The sequence below is a fragment of the Hylobates moloch genome, unplaced genomic scaffold, assembly GCF_009828535.3.
Source record: "Hylobates moloch isolate HMO894 unplaced genomic scaffold, HMol_V3 SCAFFOLD_2, whole genome shotgun sequence".
Taxonomy (NCBI): domain Eukaryota; kingdom Metazoa; phylum Chordata; class Mammalia; order Primates; family Hylobatidae; genus Hylobates; species Hylobates moloch.
The window spans coordinates 44,508,053-44,522,031 of NW_026652277.1; the positions used below are offsets into that span (position 1 = coordinate 44,508,053).

The window sequence follows — 13,979 nt, forward strand, 5'->3', positions numbered from 1 at the left end:
CATTCTGTTTAATTAGGAGATTTTTCCCCCTTTCATGGTAATAATTTTCATCATTCATAATTTTCATCCTGGATGTTTTCTGTATACTAGTCTTCCAGTTCACTAAATTCTCTTTCCTAATTTGTGTCTAAATTAGGAAAGCTGCTGTTAAACTCATCTATTGAATTCTTAATTTTCATTTGTTTTTGTATATCTTGGTTCCTTGGTGAGTGTCTGTCTTTTAATTTTCTTAAACACATCAATCTTTTGTTTTAATGTCAATGTCTGTTAACTCCAGTCTAGATTACTTGTGGGTCTGTTTCCATTTTCTCATTGCTGGAACATCAGGTTCTGTTTTTTGGCATGCCTGGCAATTTAAAAAATGTTTTTCATTATTTTTAAACTTATGATTCGTGAATCAGGCAGCCCTCAGAATCACAGCAGATTCAGAGAGATTCCCGATGCCTGGCAATTTTTTATTGAAAATTTGGATGATATCTTCTTAGAGAGTGGAATTACCCTTCTTCTAGCAGTCTGAGCAGATCGCCATGATTGAGTAGAGGCTGGTTTTTCAGTTTGTCCACATTCCCAGAGCATAATGCTTTTGGGATCTCTTTCCAGGGCTCCTCCTCTGCTAGGCACACAACTCCAACAAAATTTTGTCTCCCTAGTGCTGACAGACTGCTGAAATATCTGCTCAAAAATAGTAGAGGCTTCAGTAAGCCGACTCATTTCTTCTAGCAGCTTCTTCCTGCTTGGTTTGTCTGAGCTGTGCCCCAGGTGTGTACAATTTCTGTGTGCAAATACCCACCTCAAGAGGAAAGGGCACGCAGAATGCAGAGTTTGTTTCAGTGCTTCAGTCCCTCCATTCCGTGATTTTGGTTCCTCATTTCCGGGCCGCTTTGGTTGCTTTTATCAGACAGAACTCTTCAACGGTTTCTTCTTACTTTTTTTGGTCTACTTTTGTTGTTGTGCTTAGGAGGACTGTTTGTCTGGGAACAGCAACTCCGTCATAGGCAGAGAGAAAGTTCGTCATGGATTACTTTGACTTTTAAAAATTAAAACTACATTTATTGAAGTTAACATTTCAAACCTGTTTCACAAGTTGTTAAGCTCATCTTAAGGTCTTACTCGAATAAATCTTTTTTGAGGCCTTTTGTAATTTGTTTAATGAAATATTTCACATTTTATTGATACATTTAATATTCTTTTTTGTTTTAAATTTTTGCTTAACTTTTGGTTTGATTTACTTAATGATTTTCGTACCTAACTTTAAATCTCCCTAGAATTTAAATATATTTGTTAATTAAGGAAATGATTATGTAATTGCAAACAGTTTTGGAGTTTACCTTCTTTGCTGATTGAAGGTGCATAACAACTTCCGACATAAAGTCTGGAGCTATAAATTCAGAGAAATGTCTCCTGTTCCTGACTGCTTGGCTAAGCCCCTTTTGATAATAATGATGCTATAAACTCCACAATTAAAAACATAGAGGTTCTTTTTTTTCCTTTTGTTTTGAGATGGAGTCTCGCTCTATCGCTCAGGCTGGAGTACAGTGGTATGATCTCTGCTCACTGCAACCTCTGCCTCCGTGATTCAAGCCATTCTCCTGCCTCAGCCTCCCGAGTAGCTGGAATTATAGGCACACGCCACCACACCTGGCTAACTTTTGTATTATTATTAGAGACAGAGTTTCACCACATTGGCCAGGCTGGTCTTGAAAAAAAATACAGAGATTCTGATGATGATCATGTAGTCTGTCCCTGCACTTGACTTATATCATAATATGGTTTCAAGCCAGACAAGTCTAACCCTCATCCATCCTTTTCCTGCTTTGTCAGTTTTTTGTAATTTTCATACTCTTCCTATTTACTTATTAGGACCCATTTACTTATTAGGGATGTATTTGACATCTAATTGGAGCTTATGCATTCCAAGTTGTGCCTGTCTTCCCATTTAGGTTTTTAGGGTGTTCTTATCACAATGGTATGGGCCGTTCATTGGAAATGAAGCTACTCATTGCCGCGCATTTAAAAATGGACTTGTTTTAAATGTATCGTCACCTAATGTTTGCAATCTCATTTATCTGGACCATCAACTTACTATTGCTTTTCTGTCTACAGAAAGATAAAAACTCTCCAGATGTCTTCCAGTAATGTCGAAGTTTTTATCCCAATGTCACAAGGAAACACCAATGGCTTCCCCGCGACAACTTCCAATGACCTGAAGGCATTTACTGAAGGAGCTGTGTTAAGTTTTCATAACATCTGCTATCGAGTAAAAATGAAGAGTGGCTTTCTACCTTGTCGAAAACCAGTTGAGAAAGAAATATTATCAAATATCAAGTATGTACATGAACTCATAAAAAGACAGCTTTTTAATTTACCTACAGTGAACCTCACAGGTTTTGCCTATTTCCAAGAAACTGGCTATGAACATTTTTGTACAAGTCTTTGCACGGATATACAGACACATGCTTTCACTTGTTTTAGCTAAACTAGGAGTGAAATAATTGGGCCACATTTTAGGTATATGTTTAACTCTCAAAGTAACTGCCAGACTTTTTAAAAAAATGTACCGCATGTGGCCGGGTATGGTGGCTCATGCCTGTAATCCCAGCACTTTGGGAGGCCGAGGCAGGCGGATCGTGAAGTCAAGAGATCAAGAACATCCTGGCCAACATAGTGAAACCCTGTCTCTACTGAAAATACAAAAAATTAGCTGGGCGTGGTGGCGTGTGCCTGTGATCCCAGCTACTTGGGAGGCTGAGGCAGGAGTATGGCTTGAATCTGGGAGATCAAGGCTGCAGTGGGTGATGATTGTCCCACTGTACAAATGGGTGGCAAAGTGAGAGCCTGTCTTGAAAAAAAAAAAAAGCATACTTTGTGAGGGTACATTTATTTTGCTTATCTTATCTTTTAAAGCTAGTAGATTAGTAACTTGATGCACTTGAAGTCTCGTCTGCTCAAGGCTTCACACTTTTTTTTTTTGAGACGGAATCTCACTCTGTCACCCAGGCTGGAGTGCAGCAGCACAATCTCGGCTCACCGCAACCTCCACCTCTGGGGTTCAAGTGATTCTCCTGCCTCAGCCTCCTGAGTAGCTGGGATTACAGGTGTGTGCCACCATGCCTGGCTAATTTTTGTATTTTTAGTTGAGACGGGGTTTCACCATGTTGGCCAGGCTGGTCTTGAACTCTTGACCTCATGATCCACCCACCTCAGCCTCCCAAAGCACTGGGGTGTGAGCCGCTGCGCCTGGCCACTCATTTTTTTTATGGTCAAATGGCATGCATTTCAGCAATAGATGAGTTCATCTTTACTGCATGAATAGAACTGTGTTCCTTACTAGGCTCATAAAAATGCAGTCAGATCTTGCAATTCTTTCACATTTTAGTGGAAAGGTCATCAAGGGTTGGTGTTTTTGCTGCTGGCATTTCCTGTTTAAGTATCCATGAGAAAGGCCATACCTTTTTTGGCTGTAGTATTTCCAGTCTTTCTCCTATCTGCTGGCTTTAACTCTAAATACAGTTTCTGGGGGTAGAGGAAGGGCTGCTGTCACTTATCTTACTTTTGATTTGTGTTTGATCGCAGCATCACCATTCAGATAGTCATCTACATTCCAAAAAAGCTGATGAGAATTTTGATTTTGTTTTTCCTCTGGACATTTTGTAATTTCACTCTAGAACTAAGTCACTATAACCTGATTTCCTCTGCAGGGGGAAGAAGATAAAACAGTCTGACCATGAGAATTTAAAAAGTTGTGATTCTTGTGACTTAGGACAAATCTTTCTCTTATGCTTGTTTGCTCCATACCCAGCATTTGAGCTTTCCCTCACCAACGCTGAAGATCTTATGGAAAAAAAATATTCATTCCCATAGATATGTAGATGTCCTGTTATTTTAAGAGAAATTCATTATACTCTTGGAAAATTTTTAATTAATAACTTATTTTGAAATGATTTCAAATTTATTTATTTATTTTTTAGAGATGGGGTCTTGCTGTGTCATCTAAGCTGGAGTGTGGTGCTGCAATCATAGCTCACTATAAGCTCAAACTCCTGGGCTCAAGTGATTCTCCTGCCTCACCCTCTGGAGTAGCTAGATGCCACAATGCCTGGCTAATTAAAAATTTTTTGTGTGTGGAGATGGGGTCTTCCTACGTTGCCCAGGCTGGTCTTGAACTCCTGGGCTTAAGTGATCCTCCCACCTTGGCCTCCCAAAGCACTGGGGTTATAAGCATGAGCCACTGCACCTGGCCTGATGTTAAATTTAAACATTGCAGGAACATAACCCCTTTCATTCAGGTTCTCAGCCAACATTTCACTGCATTTGTTCTCATCACTTTGTCTCTTCATGTTCCCATGGTCATTACTGTTTTTTCTGAACCGTGTGAGTGCAGGCTGTCCACACGGTGCTTCCTTCTCCTTAACTCCTTTGTGTGTGTTCCTGAAAAAACTACCCTCTCCTATATAACCACTCAGACATTGTACAGGAGCAGCCAAGGGGAAATGTAGCCTTGTAATGAAGGTCGTGGTAGGTCCTCAGAGCCTTGGGTCAACCATGCCCCTCACATATTTGACTGTCACCATATCCTGTCTCTTCAGTCTCATTCAACGTGGTATTTTCTTATCTCATCCCACCCCTGGTGATGTTAAAATTGATCACCTGGTCATGTTGATGTCTGCCAAACTTGGCTATAATGTCACCCTTTCCCCTTGGCAATTGATTAGTGTTATGAGGAGAGATAAGCTGACATTATTCCAGCTTATTACATTAAACTTCACCAACTTCAGTCCGCACTGGATGACTCCTGCCTGAGTCAGCCACTGCTATCATAGTTGCCAAACAGTGATTTTCTATTTTCATTATCTCTTAGTTTGTTTTACTAAAAGGAAAAACCTTCATCTATCACCAGTATAGAGTCAGGGATTTGTATTTTATTCAATTAATGCATTATTATGTTTTACCTTCATACTCTTGTTGTTCCTGATTTGGTCAGTGGGAGATCTTTCAAGGTGGGTTCTTCCCTCTCTCCGTCTCTCATTCTTTGGATATATCTCCTCATTCTTATTTTATTTTATTTTATTTTATCGAGATGGAGTTTTGCTCTTGTTGCCCAGGCTAGAGTGCAGTGGCATGATCTTGGCTCACTGCAAATTCTGGCTCCCGGGTTCAAGCGATTCTCCTGCCTCAGCCCCCTAAGTAGCTGGGATTACAGGTGCCCACCACCATGCCCAGCTAATTTTTTGTATTTTAGTAAAGACAGGGTTTCATCATATTGGCCAGGCTGGTCTCGAACTCCTGACCTCAGGTGATCCACCCGCCTTGGCCTCCCAAAACGTAGGGATTACAGGTGTGAGCTGCCGCACCCAGCCTCTTTTTGTAATTAAACAAATTTTATTAGAGACAAGGTCTTACTTTGTTGCCCAGGCTGGAGTGCAGTGGCATGATCATAGCTCACTGCAGCCTCAATCTCTTGGGCTCAAGTGATCCTATCACCTCAGCCTCCTGAGTAGCTGGAACCACCGGCACATGCCACCACTTCCAGCTAACTTTTAAGTTTTTTGTAGAGATAGGGTTTCACTGTGTTTCCCAGGCACATCTCAAACTCCTGGGCTCAAGTGTTCCTCCCACCTTGCCTCATTCTTTGAATATTTACTTGGCACAGCAAGTGGTTCCAGACTCACTGTGTACTTACCCTGCCTCAGACCTAGAATTAGCTGTTGATTTTTATGGAGGAGATATTTACAAAACCAAAATCTGGGTGTTTAAAATGCTCGTTGCTATTGGGATGTCATTGTTTCTAGGCTTTCTCAGTGGAGTGAGATCTAGATAATATATGTATGCGTATATGTCTACACACATATGCATATGCATACATGCATAACTTTTTAAAAAACTGCCTGCCATGTGCAGGCGCATACAGATCTGGCCAAAGCGGGCGGGAGAGGAGCTGGGGGAGCAGTGGTGACCATTCCCGCAGCACCTGGGAGTTTCCATCTTTATCTTTCTATAGCTGTCTTTGTATATGGATTAAAACCTATGGCTTCTCATTAATTTCTCCAATTCTGATCTGAACCCTCAAGATTCTGTCTATATTTCCATGTTTGTAAAATTTCAAAAAGTGAAAAATCTAGCTCTAATTGGCTAGAGAGGGTGGGAGATTGTTTATATTAAGGAATAAGAAAATCAGCAAGTACATTAAGGATGTACGTTAAGGATTTACTTCCTGATTTTCCTATTCCATAATATAAACAATCTCCCCACCCTCCAGCTATCTCTTCTCAACATTTTTTAAAAGGTGAAAACATTTTTCTTTGTCTTTTTAGAAGTAATCCCATTTATAAAAATGCAGAAATTTATTTATTCAACAAATGTTGAATGCCTGCTACTGCAGGACGTTGTGCAAGATGCTAGTGACACAGGTAAGTCCTCAGTTCAGGGACGCCTTAAAGCCTAGTAGGGGATTCAGAGCACACTTTCACTCTGATAAAAGGATTGATTAGAAGACCCAATGGGAGCCCCAACCCTAAATTGGAGGGCCCGGGCGTGGTGATTGAGAAAGTGAAGATTTTGTGTGTGTAAGGATGGGAGGGTGGGAGGGAGGTGAACATTGACCTCTGCTGTCCATAAACAAAACAAGACCAAGGGATTAATCATCCACTAAAACGTAATAGAGGTGACAGGAAATTTTGGGGTAAATTTTATTCCCTGTGTTCCAGGTTCATGTGCAGTGGTCTACAACAGCTGTGCTGTATGTCATGGGCAGGAGGGTGTGAGAGGTGGTAGCAATGTGGCATGCTGTTCTTGTTGACAGACTTCTACTCTATATTGAGGGACACTGACCTGCATGCAAATGCTGTAAAGCAATAAATAAGGGTGGGGAATGCAGTTTCAGGGATGATAGAAGGGTGGAGGGTGGGGTGGGCAGGCCAGTGAGTTGTAGACCATAGACTAGAACAGAGGTCAGCAGGCTCTTTCCATAAAGGGCAGATAGTATTAATAAACATTTTCAGCTTTGTGGGCCGTGCGTCTGTGTTGCAGCTACTCAACTGTGGTGTAGCATGAAAGCAGCCCTAGGTAATACGTAAGGGAATGAGCTCGGCCCTGTTCCAACAATGCTTTGTTTAGGAAAACTGCTGATCCCTGGACTAGAATGTAAACTCCACAAGGGCTCAGACTTTGTTTTTTGTTTGTTTGTTTGTTTGTTTTGTTCTCAACTCTCCCATGCCCTAGAAGAATATCTTGTATGTACATAGTAAATACTTGATCATTGTGTTGAGTGGATGGAGTTGGAATTAGCCAGTGCTCCAAATGGAAACTCTTGACATTTATGACTGGACATTGTTGTTGTTTTCTGTAATGCCAGGGTTTCATCCCAAAGTAGTTAAGCCAAGCTCTTTGTCTTAGAACACTCATGTTGAGGTTTGGGTTAATCATTCAAGATTGCTTGGTCTTTATTTGGGTAGGTATTTTAGAAACCTGGAAAGCTTTTCTGACAGTGGAGCCTTAGTGAATAACAAGCTTATGGTGATTTTAGAGGCAGTTATTAGGGAGCTGTTTATAAAGAAGATGCATCAAGAGCTATAGATAAATGCACCTTGAAAATTTGCCCAATCATTAGTATGTTGTTTTACACATTTAGAGGGAAAAGTCCACCGAAAGAATAAGAGATTTTTCTGTTAGATCTTGCTCCTGGTTTACCTAACTCCCATTGTCTTTGTGCAGTGTTTCAGTGAGAGATACCCCAGTTAATGAGCAAAGAGAAAGCTACATTTCACCCTGGTACCCACCAGCCATTGTACAATTGTGACAGTTCAAGTACAACAGGCAGTAAATGCTCAGGGAGTCTTGGGTTTAAGCACTGTGGTGCAGTTGCTTATCACCCATAATTGTATAGGATCATAGGATTGGCCTCTGTGCTAATCATTATTTGAGAATGAAATAGTCTTTGGCTTTGACCTTCCATTTGGAATAGATATTACTTTCTCTGTGGAATATATTGTAACTGACTTACCAATTCTAAGGAGAGAATGGGCATAGACACCTGTGTTTTGAAAGGAACAAGCCAGGCCCCACCCTGAATTCTCCTTTCTTTTTCTTCTTCTTCTTTTTTTTTTTTTTTGAGATGGAGTCTTGCTCTGTTGCCCAGGCTGGAGTACAATGACGTGATCTCGGCTCACTGCAACCTCCACCTCCTGGGTTCAGGTGATTCTCTTGCCTTACCCTCCTGAGTAGCTGGGATTACAGTCACCCGCCACCGTGCCTGACTAATTTTCATATTTTTAGTAGAGACGGGGTTTTGCCATGTTGGCCAGGCTGGTCTAGAACTCCTGACCTCAAGTGATCCACCCGCCTCGGCCTCCCAAAGTGCTGGGATTACAGGCATGAGCCACCACACCCGGCCGAATTCTCCTTTCTCCAGTTCCTTCACTTATCATTCTACTTGCTATCTTTAGGATAAAATCAAACTGTTTGCCGTCTTCTTGGGTCTCAGCACAGTCAACACTGCCATAATTTTTTCCACCTTCCTTCTGTATCTGAATATTCACTATCCTCAGACATCCACTTTGTTTAAAACGTGCTTATGTATGTACCACGTCTTCATATTCTTAAAGAATGACCCTACCAAAGTGATGTCTTCTGCTTCTAAACTTGGAATTTTCCAGTGTATTTATCTGACTCTTAACAAGAAAGAAAATGATATATCTTGAGGATATATCTTTTACTTTTCTAAATGGATTAAGGCTTTTTTTTTCTTTCAGTCATGTTTTCTTTTTATCCTGAAGTGCTTTATCCTAGCCTCGATTTCTACTTAGATGTTTCTTGGACTGATTAGATTTTAGCAGTGAGAATACTTCTACTGGTATTCCACAAATTAGCGACTTATTGTGTAGAATTTGACTAGGTAGCAAGTGAGACCACTTGAAGATACAGTACTGATCATCAAACAGTACTCAGAACACGCCATGTATTTCATTCCACACTGTGTTAAGAGCAGTAAGTGTAACAGAGATGTTTCACAAGAATCTGTTAGTTATTTCAAGGAACGTTAAATGTTGAAAGTCATTTTCCAGAAAATATAAGTGGGTTAGAGAATAAATGAAAGGAATTTAGAGGAATCTATGCCATTTTTCTTGTAGGACTTGACCAGTGATTAACATCCATTATATATTACACATCAAATCAACAATCTTTTTTTTTTTTTCTTTAAGTAGAGACAGTGTCTCCCTATGTTGCCCAGGCTGGTCTCAAATGCCTGGCCTCAGGCAATCCTTCTGCTTTGGTCTCCCAGAGTGCTGGGATTACAGGCCTGAGCCACCATGCATGGCCTGTTTTGTTTGTTTGTTTGTTTTCTTTAAGAGTTGGTTTGTGCTTGTTTTTTATTTGTAATTTCATCAACCTTCATTGAGTATATTCAGTGCATACCCTAAATTAATAGAACCTGACTTAAAATGGAATAGTAAATCAGTCTGTTTTTGTGTTTACAGTGGGATCATGAAACCTGGTCTCAACGCCATCCTGGGACCCACAGGTGGAGGCAAATCTTCGTGAGTATAAGAGAGTATAAGTAAGCGTTTTCTGTGCACTTTTAATGTGCTTTTAAAATCCACTTTTTTTGTGTGTGAGCAGGTATTTACTGAGCATTTTCAGTGCATGTCAGGTCTGGTTCTAGGTGCTGTGGATAACTGTAGTTGTGTGTTTTTTTCCCAAAGACCAGGTAGTCTTATTAGGTTAGCTTTACTAATAGGACTTGATAAGGTGATTGACATGTAGCAGTTGACCATGTTATCGGCTAATAGGGAGGAAAAAGAATGGGAGAATATTAAAAGTAGGGAAAGGGAGCAGAAGATGTAAGTAAAGGCATGAGTCTTAGATGAAAGACCACATTGCCTGTGTTAGTACCTCCCAAGGTCAGACAGCTGGAAGGGCCATTTGGGAGATCTGTACTTGATCAGCCAATGGTGTCTTGCTTTATGTTTTGGGGCTTTATTTTAATGTACAATGGAAAGAGAAATATGAGAATTTTTAAAAGCATAATTTTAGTTAAACCATAGAATTTCTGGACCAGTTAATTTTCTAACTAAAGCAGAATTTGGATTCAAAGTAGCCATGAGATATATAGCGTGTGTTGGAGGGAAGAAAACCCACAACATATATATTCTCTTATAGGTTATTAGACCCACAACATATATGTCCTCTTATAGGTTATTAGATGTCTTAGCTGCAAGGAAAGATCCAAGTGGATTATCTGGAGATGTTCTGATAAATGGAGCACCGCGACCTGCCAATTTCAAATGTAATTCAGGTTACGTGGTACAAGTAAGTATTAGTGAGTTTGCATTTTCTGTTTCCTCTGTTTCTATATGGGTAAGTACTTTGGCTGATAGTTCAATGTGTTTCCAATTGATTATGTGACATGGTCCTAGAACTGACGTTCTTTACAGCAGCTTTTCTTAATTTCTCATAGACGCTTATGTGAAAAGGCAGGGAGAATCTGGAATATGACCCTTGTAAGGACAGTGATACCAATTCTAGTTTTTGTATCATTTCTAAAAGATACTACTGTTATCCTTTTTTGCCTTTCCTTCACCTTTCTTTTCCCTTAGCTTAGAAAGATATTTTGGCAAATCCTTGTATGAAGCAGTTTGGAAATGTCTGCTGGTAGTTAACATAATTACTTGCATTCTATTTGGGTGTACAGATAGGGGGTGAAAAATGATTATAGCAGGCTTTGCAGACATCTATGGAGTTAACTGTCATTTGCAGAACTGCAGGTTCATCATTAGCTAGAACTTTACCTTACTTATGTTATTTTTGTGGATTATGTTATGTATACTAAATAGTCATGGTCTTGGAGAAGACTCATTATCATTATGTCTCATTAAAATGCTATTTGCCTTAAGGATGATGTTGTGATGGGCACTCTGACGGTGAGAGAAAACTTACAGTTCTCAGCAGCTCTTCGGCTTCCAACAACTATGACGAATCGTGAAAAAAACGAACGGATTAACAGGGTCATTCAAGAGTTAGGTCTGGATAAAGTGGCAGACTCCAAGGTAATGTGGAAAAACTGAAAGCATCATGATCCGCATAAGTAGGACTTCCCCTGTGTGGATAAAATGACTCTGATTCAGAAGTTTCCTGTAATGTGTATGGTCAAAAATGGTTGCTTTCCGTAATGATGAGAAAAGCAGCTTGTTACATAATATGAATGTGGAAATTAACCTGGAAAAAGATCTTCATATTGGTTGAATTCTGCACCTGAAGTGAGGCAATGTGGTGTTGTATGTGAAGGTGTTCATCACCTGGCCTTGCCTTATGCTTCTCCCCCACCTCATGGTTTAAGTCACGTCTCATTCCGTGTCTGCACTAACTTTTCTTCTTCCTCTTTTTCTCTTCCTCCTTTTAGTCACTCTTCCTCCAAGGGACTTTGTTCCATTGCTATTGAGGTATATTTCTGGGATTGATAAGTGATGAGAGTCCAAGGATTCTTGCTCTGTATCAGCAGTCCCCAACTTTTGGCACCAGGGACCAGTTTTGTGGAAGACAGTTTTTCTATGGACCAGGGTAGGGGGGATGGTTTTGGGATAATTCAAGTGCATTACATTTATTGTACACTTTATTTCTGTTATTATTTCATTGTAATATATAATGAAATAATTATACAACTCATCATAATATAGAATCAGTGGGACCCCTAAGCTTGTTTTCCTGCAACTAGATGGTCCCATTTGGGGGTGATGGGAAACAGTGACACATCATCAGGCATTAGATTCTCATAAGGAACACACAATTTAGATCCCTTGTACGTGCAGTTCACAATAGGGTTCATGCTCCTATGAGAATCTAATGCTGCCACTGACCTGACAGGTGGAGCTCAGGCGGTAACGCAAGCATTGGGGAGCGGCTGTAAATACCGATGAAGCTTTGCTCACTTGCCTGCTGTGCATCCTGGTTCCCCAGGAGTTGGGGACCCCTGCTCTATATGTTTCAGTTTCCTATAATTTGGCTTCCAAAATTATATTTGGTCAAATTAGGATTTATTTCTCATTTGTGTAGTGTCTGGTTTTTTTATAGCCTTTCTTTTGATAGTTTTGTCTCTCATTCCCTGCCTTCTTCTCTGCCTCTTTTTCTTCTGCCAAATGTTTACAGACTTTTGTATGCTAAGCTGTCTTTTAGGTTCTAGAGATACAGTTGTGGGCAAGAGAGACAAAGTAACTCCTCCTCCTGTGGGTTGGAGAGGATCGTGAAGAAAAAAATGACATGAATGAATGAACTTTACAATTGATTAATAGGTATGGAAGATTTGCTGAGAAGATATTTGAAGCCTTGGGTGAAAATGAGCTTTTTGCTTGTAATGGCTATAGTGTAATCCCCTGTGATATCCCTTACTTAGAAGCAATGAAGAATGAGATGTTCTAATGGTCTATACTTCATATTATGCTTTCTGACAGTCCTTTCTGTTCAGGGTGTTTTACTGTATTTTGTTTGGAAGAGTAACTCTGAGATGCCACCATTAACTACTTATTTCTGCTTTATGAGTGATTGGGTTTTATTTGCTTTGGTTCTGTTTGATTTTATCTTTCCAGTAAGGTGGTTTGTTCCACTCTGTTCTTTACCTTCAGGCAGCCATTGCCCTATGTTGCTTGTTAGGATTTCTAGGGAAAATAGACTGTGAAGGCACAGCTATTGACTTCCTAGTTTATTTATCTAAATGACTAAAGCAATACATTTAAAATATTTTGCTTTTTGTGAAATTTTAAACATAACAGAAATGTACAGTGAATTGTCTGATTACTATAGTAATTATATAGTTATAGTATAATTAATATAATAATGAGACAATTAATATCATTTACATAGATTTCCCAGTTGTTAACCTTAGGTATATATGGGGTCAATTTGGGGAGCCTCGTGGTAATTGAAAAGGTGTTAATATCGTATGAGAGAAAGTGAACTTTCCTAGCTGCGGAGCCCATGCTCTTACTGTAAGTCCACCTGGAGGCTGGGAGGGGAGAGAGTGTTAGAAGGCTAATAATTATAGTTGCATTCACATTTTCTTCTCCTGACTTTATCTCCCTTTTTAGACTGTGATTTCACCATGTCACCTATCTTTTAGCATTCTGAACTTCAAACTGAATATTTGACTTGGTGAAGAACAAACTGTTAAAAGCAGGTGCTTTTTAAAAAAAATTTTATCTTTCATTAAAGTTCTAGGATACATGTGCAGAACGTGCAGGTTTGTTACATAGGTATACATGTGCTATGGTGGTTTGCTGCACCCTTCAACCCATCATCTACATTAGGTATTTCTCCCAATGCTATCCCATCCCTAGCCCCCAACACCCTGACAGGCCCCAGTGTGTGATGTTCTGCTCCCTGTGTTCATGTGTTCTCATTGTTCAACTCCCATTTATGAGTGAGAACACGCAGTGTTTCATTTTCTGTTCCTGTGTTAGTTTGCTGAGAATGATGGTTTCCAGCTTCATCCGTGTCCCTGCAAAGGACATGAACTCATTCTTTTTTATGGCTGCATAGTATTCCGTGGTGTATATATGCCACATTTTCTTTATCCAGTCTATCATTGTGGGCATTTGGATTGGTTCCAAGTCTTTGCTATTGTGAATAGTGCTGCAATAAATACATGTGTGCATGTGTCTTTATAGTAGAATGATTTATAATCCTTTGGGTATACACCCAGTAATGGGATTGCTGGGTCAAATGGTATTTCTGGTTCTAGATCCTTGAGGAATCGCCACACTGTCTTGCACAATGGTTGAACTAATTTACACTCCCATCAACAGTGTAAAAGCATTCTTATTTCTCCACATCCTCTCCAGCATCTGTTGTTTCCTGACTTTTTAATGATCGCTATTCTAACTGGCATGAGATGGTATCTCATTGTGGTTTTGATTCGCATTTCTCTAATAACCAGTGATGATGAAGTTTTTTTCATATGTTTGTTGGCTACATAAATGTCTTCTTTTGAGAAG

General features: G+C 39.9%; 1 protein-coding gene across 3 annotated transcripts in view; it reads left to right on the forward strand.

Annotated features, from left to right (window-relative positions):
• The window catches only part of ABCG2 (ATP binding cassette subfamily G member 2 (Junior blood group)), a 98,433-nt gene that overhangs the window by 45,221 nt on the left and 39,233 nt on the right, over positions 1-13,979 (forward strand). For all 3 annotated transcript variants that reach the window (XM_058433019.1, XM_032142731.2, XM_032142806.2), the window contains exons 2-5: positions 2,104-2,325; positions 9,474-9,533; positions 10,191-10,305; positions 10,890-11,042. In XM_058433019.1, coding sequence (XP_058289002.1) covers positions 2,123-2,325; positions 9,474-9,533; positions 10,191-10,305; positions 10,890-11,042 — 531 coding nt within the window. In that variant the 5' untranslated portion in view covers positions 2,104-2,122. The remainder of the gene's footprint in view (positions 1-2,103; positions 2,326-9,473; positions 9,534-10,190; positions 10,306-10,889; positions 11,043-13,979) is intronic.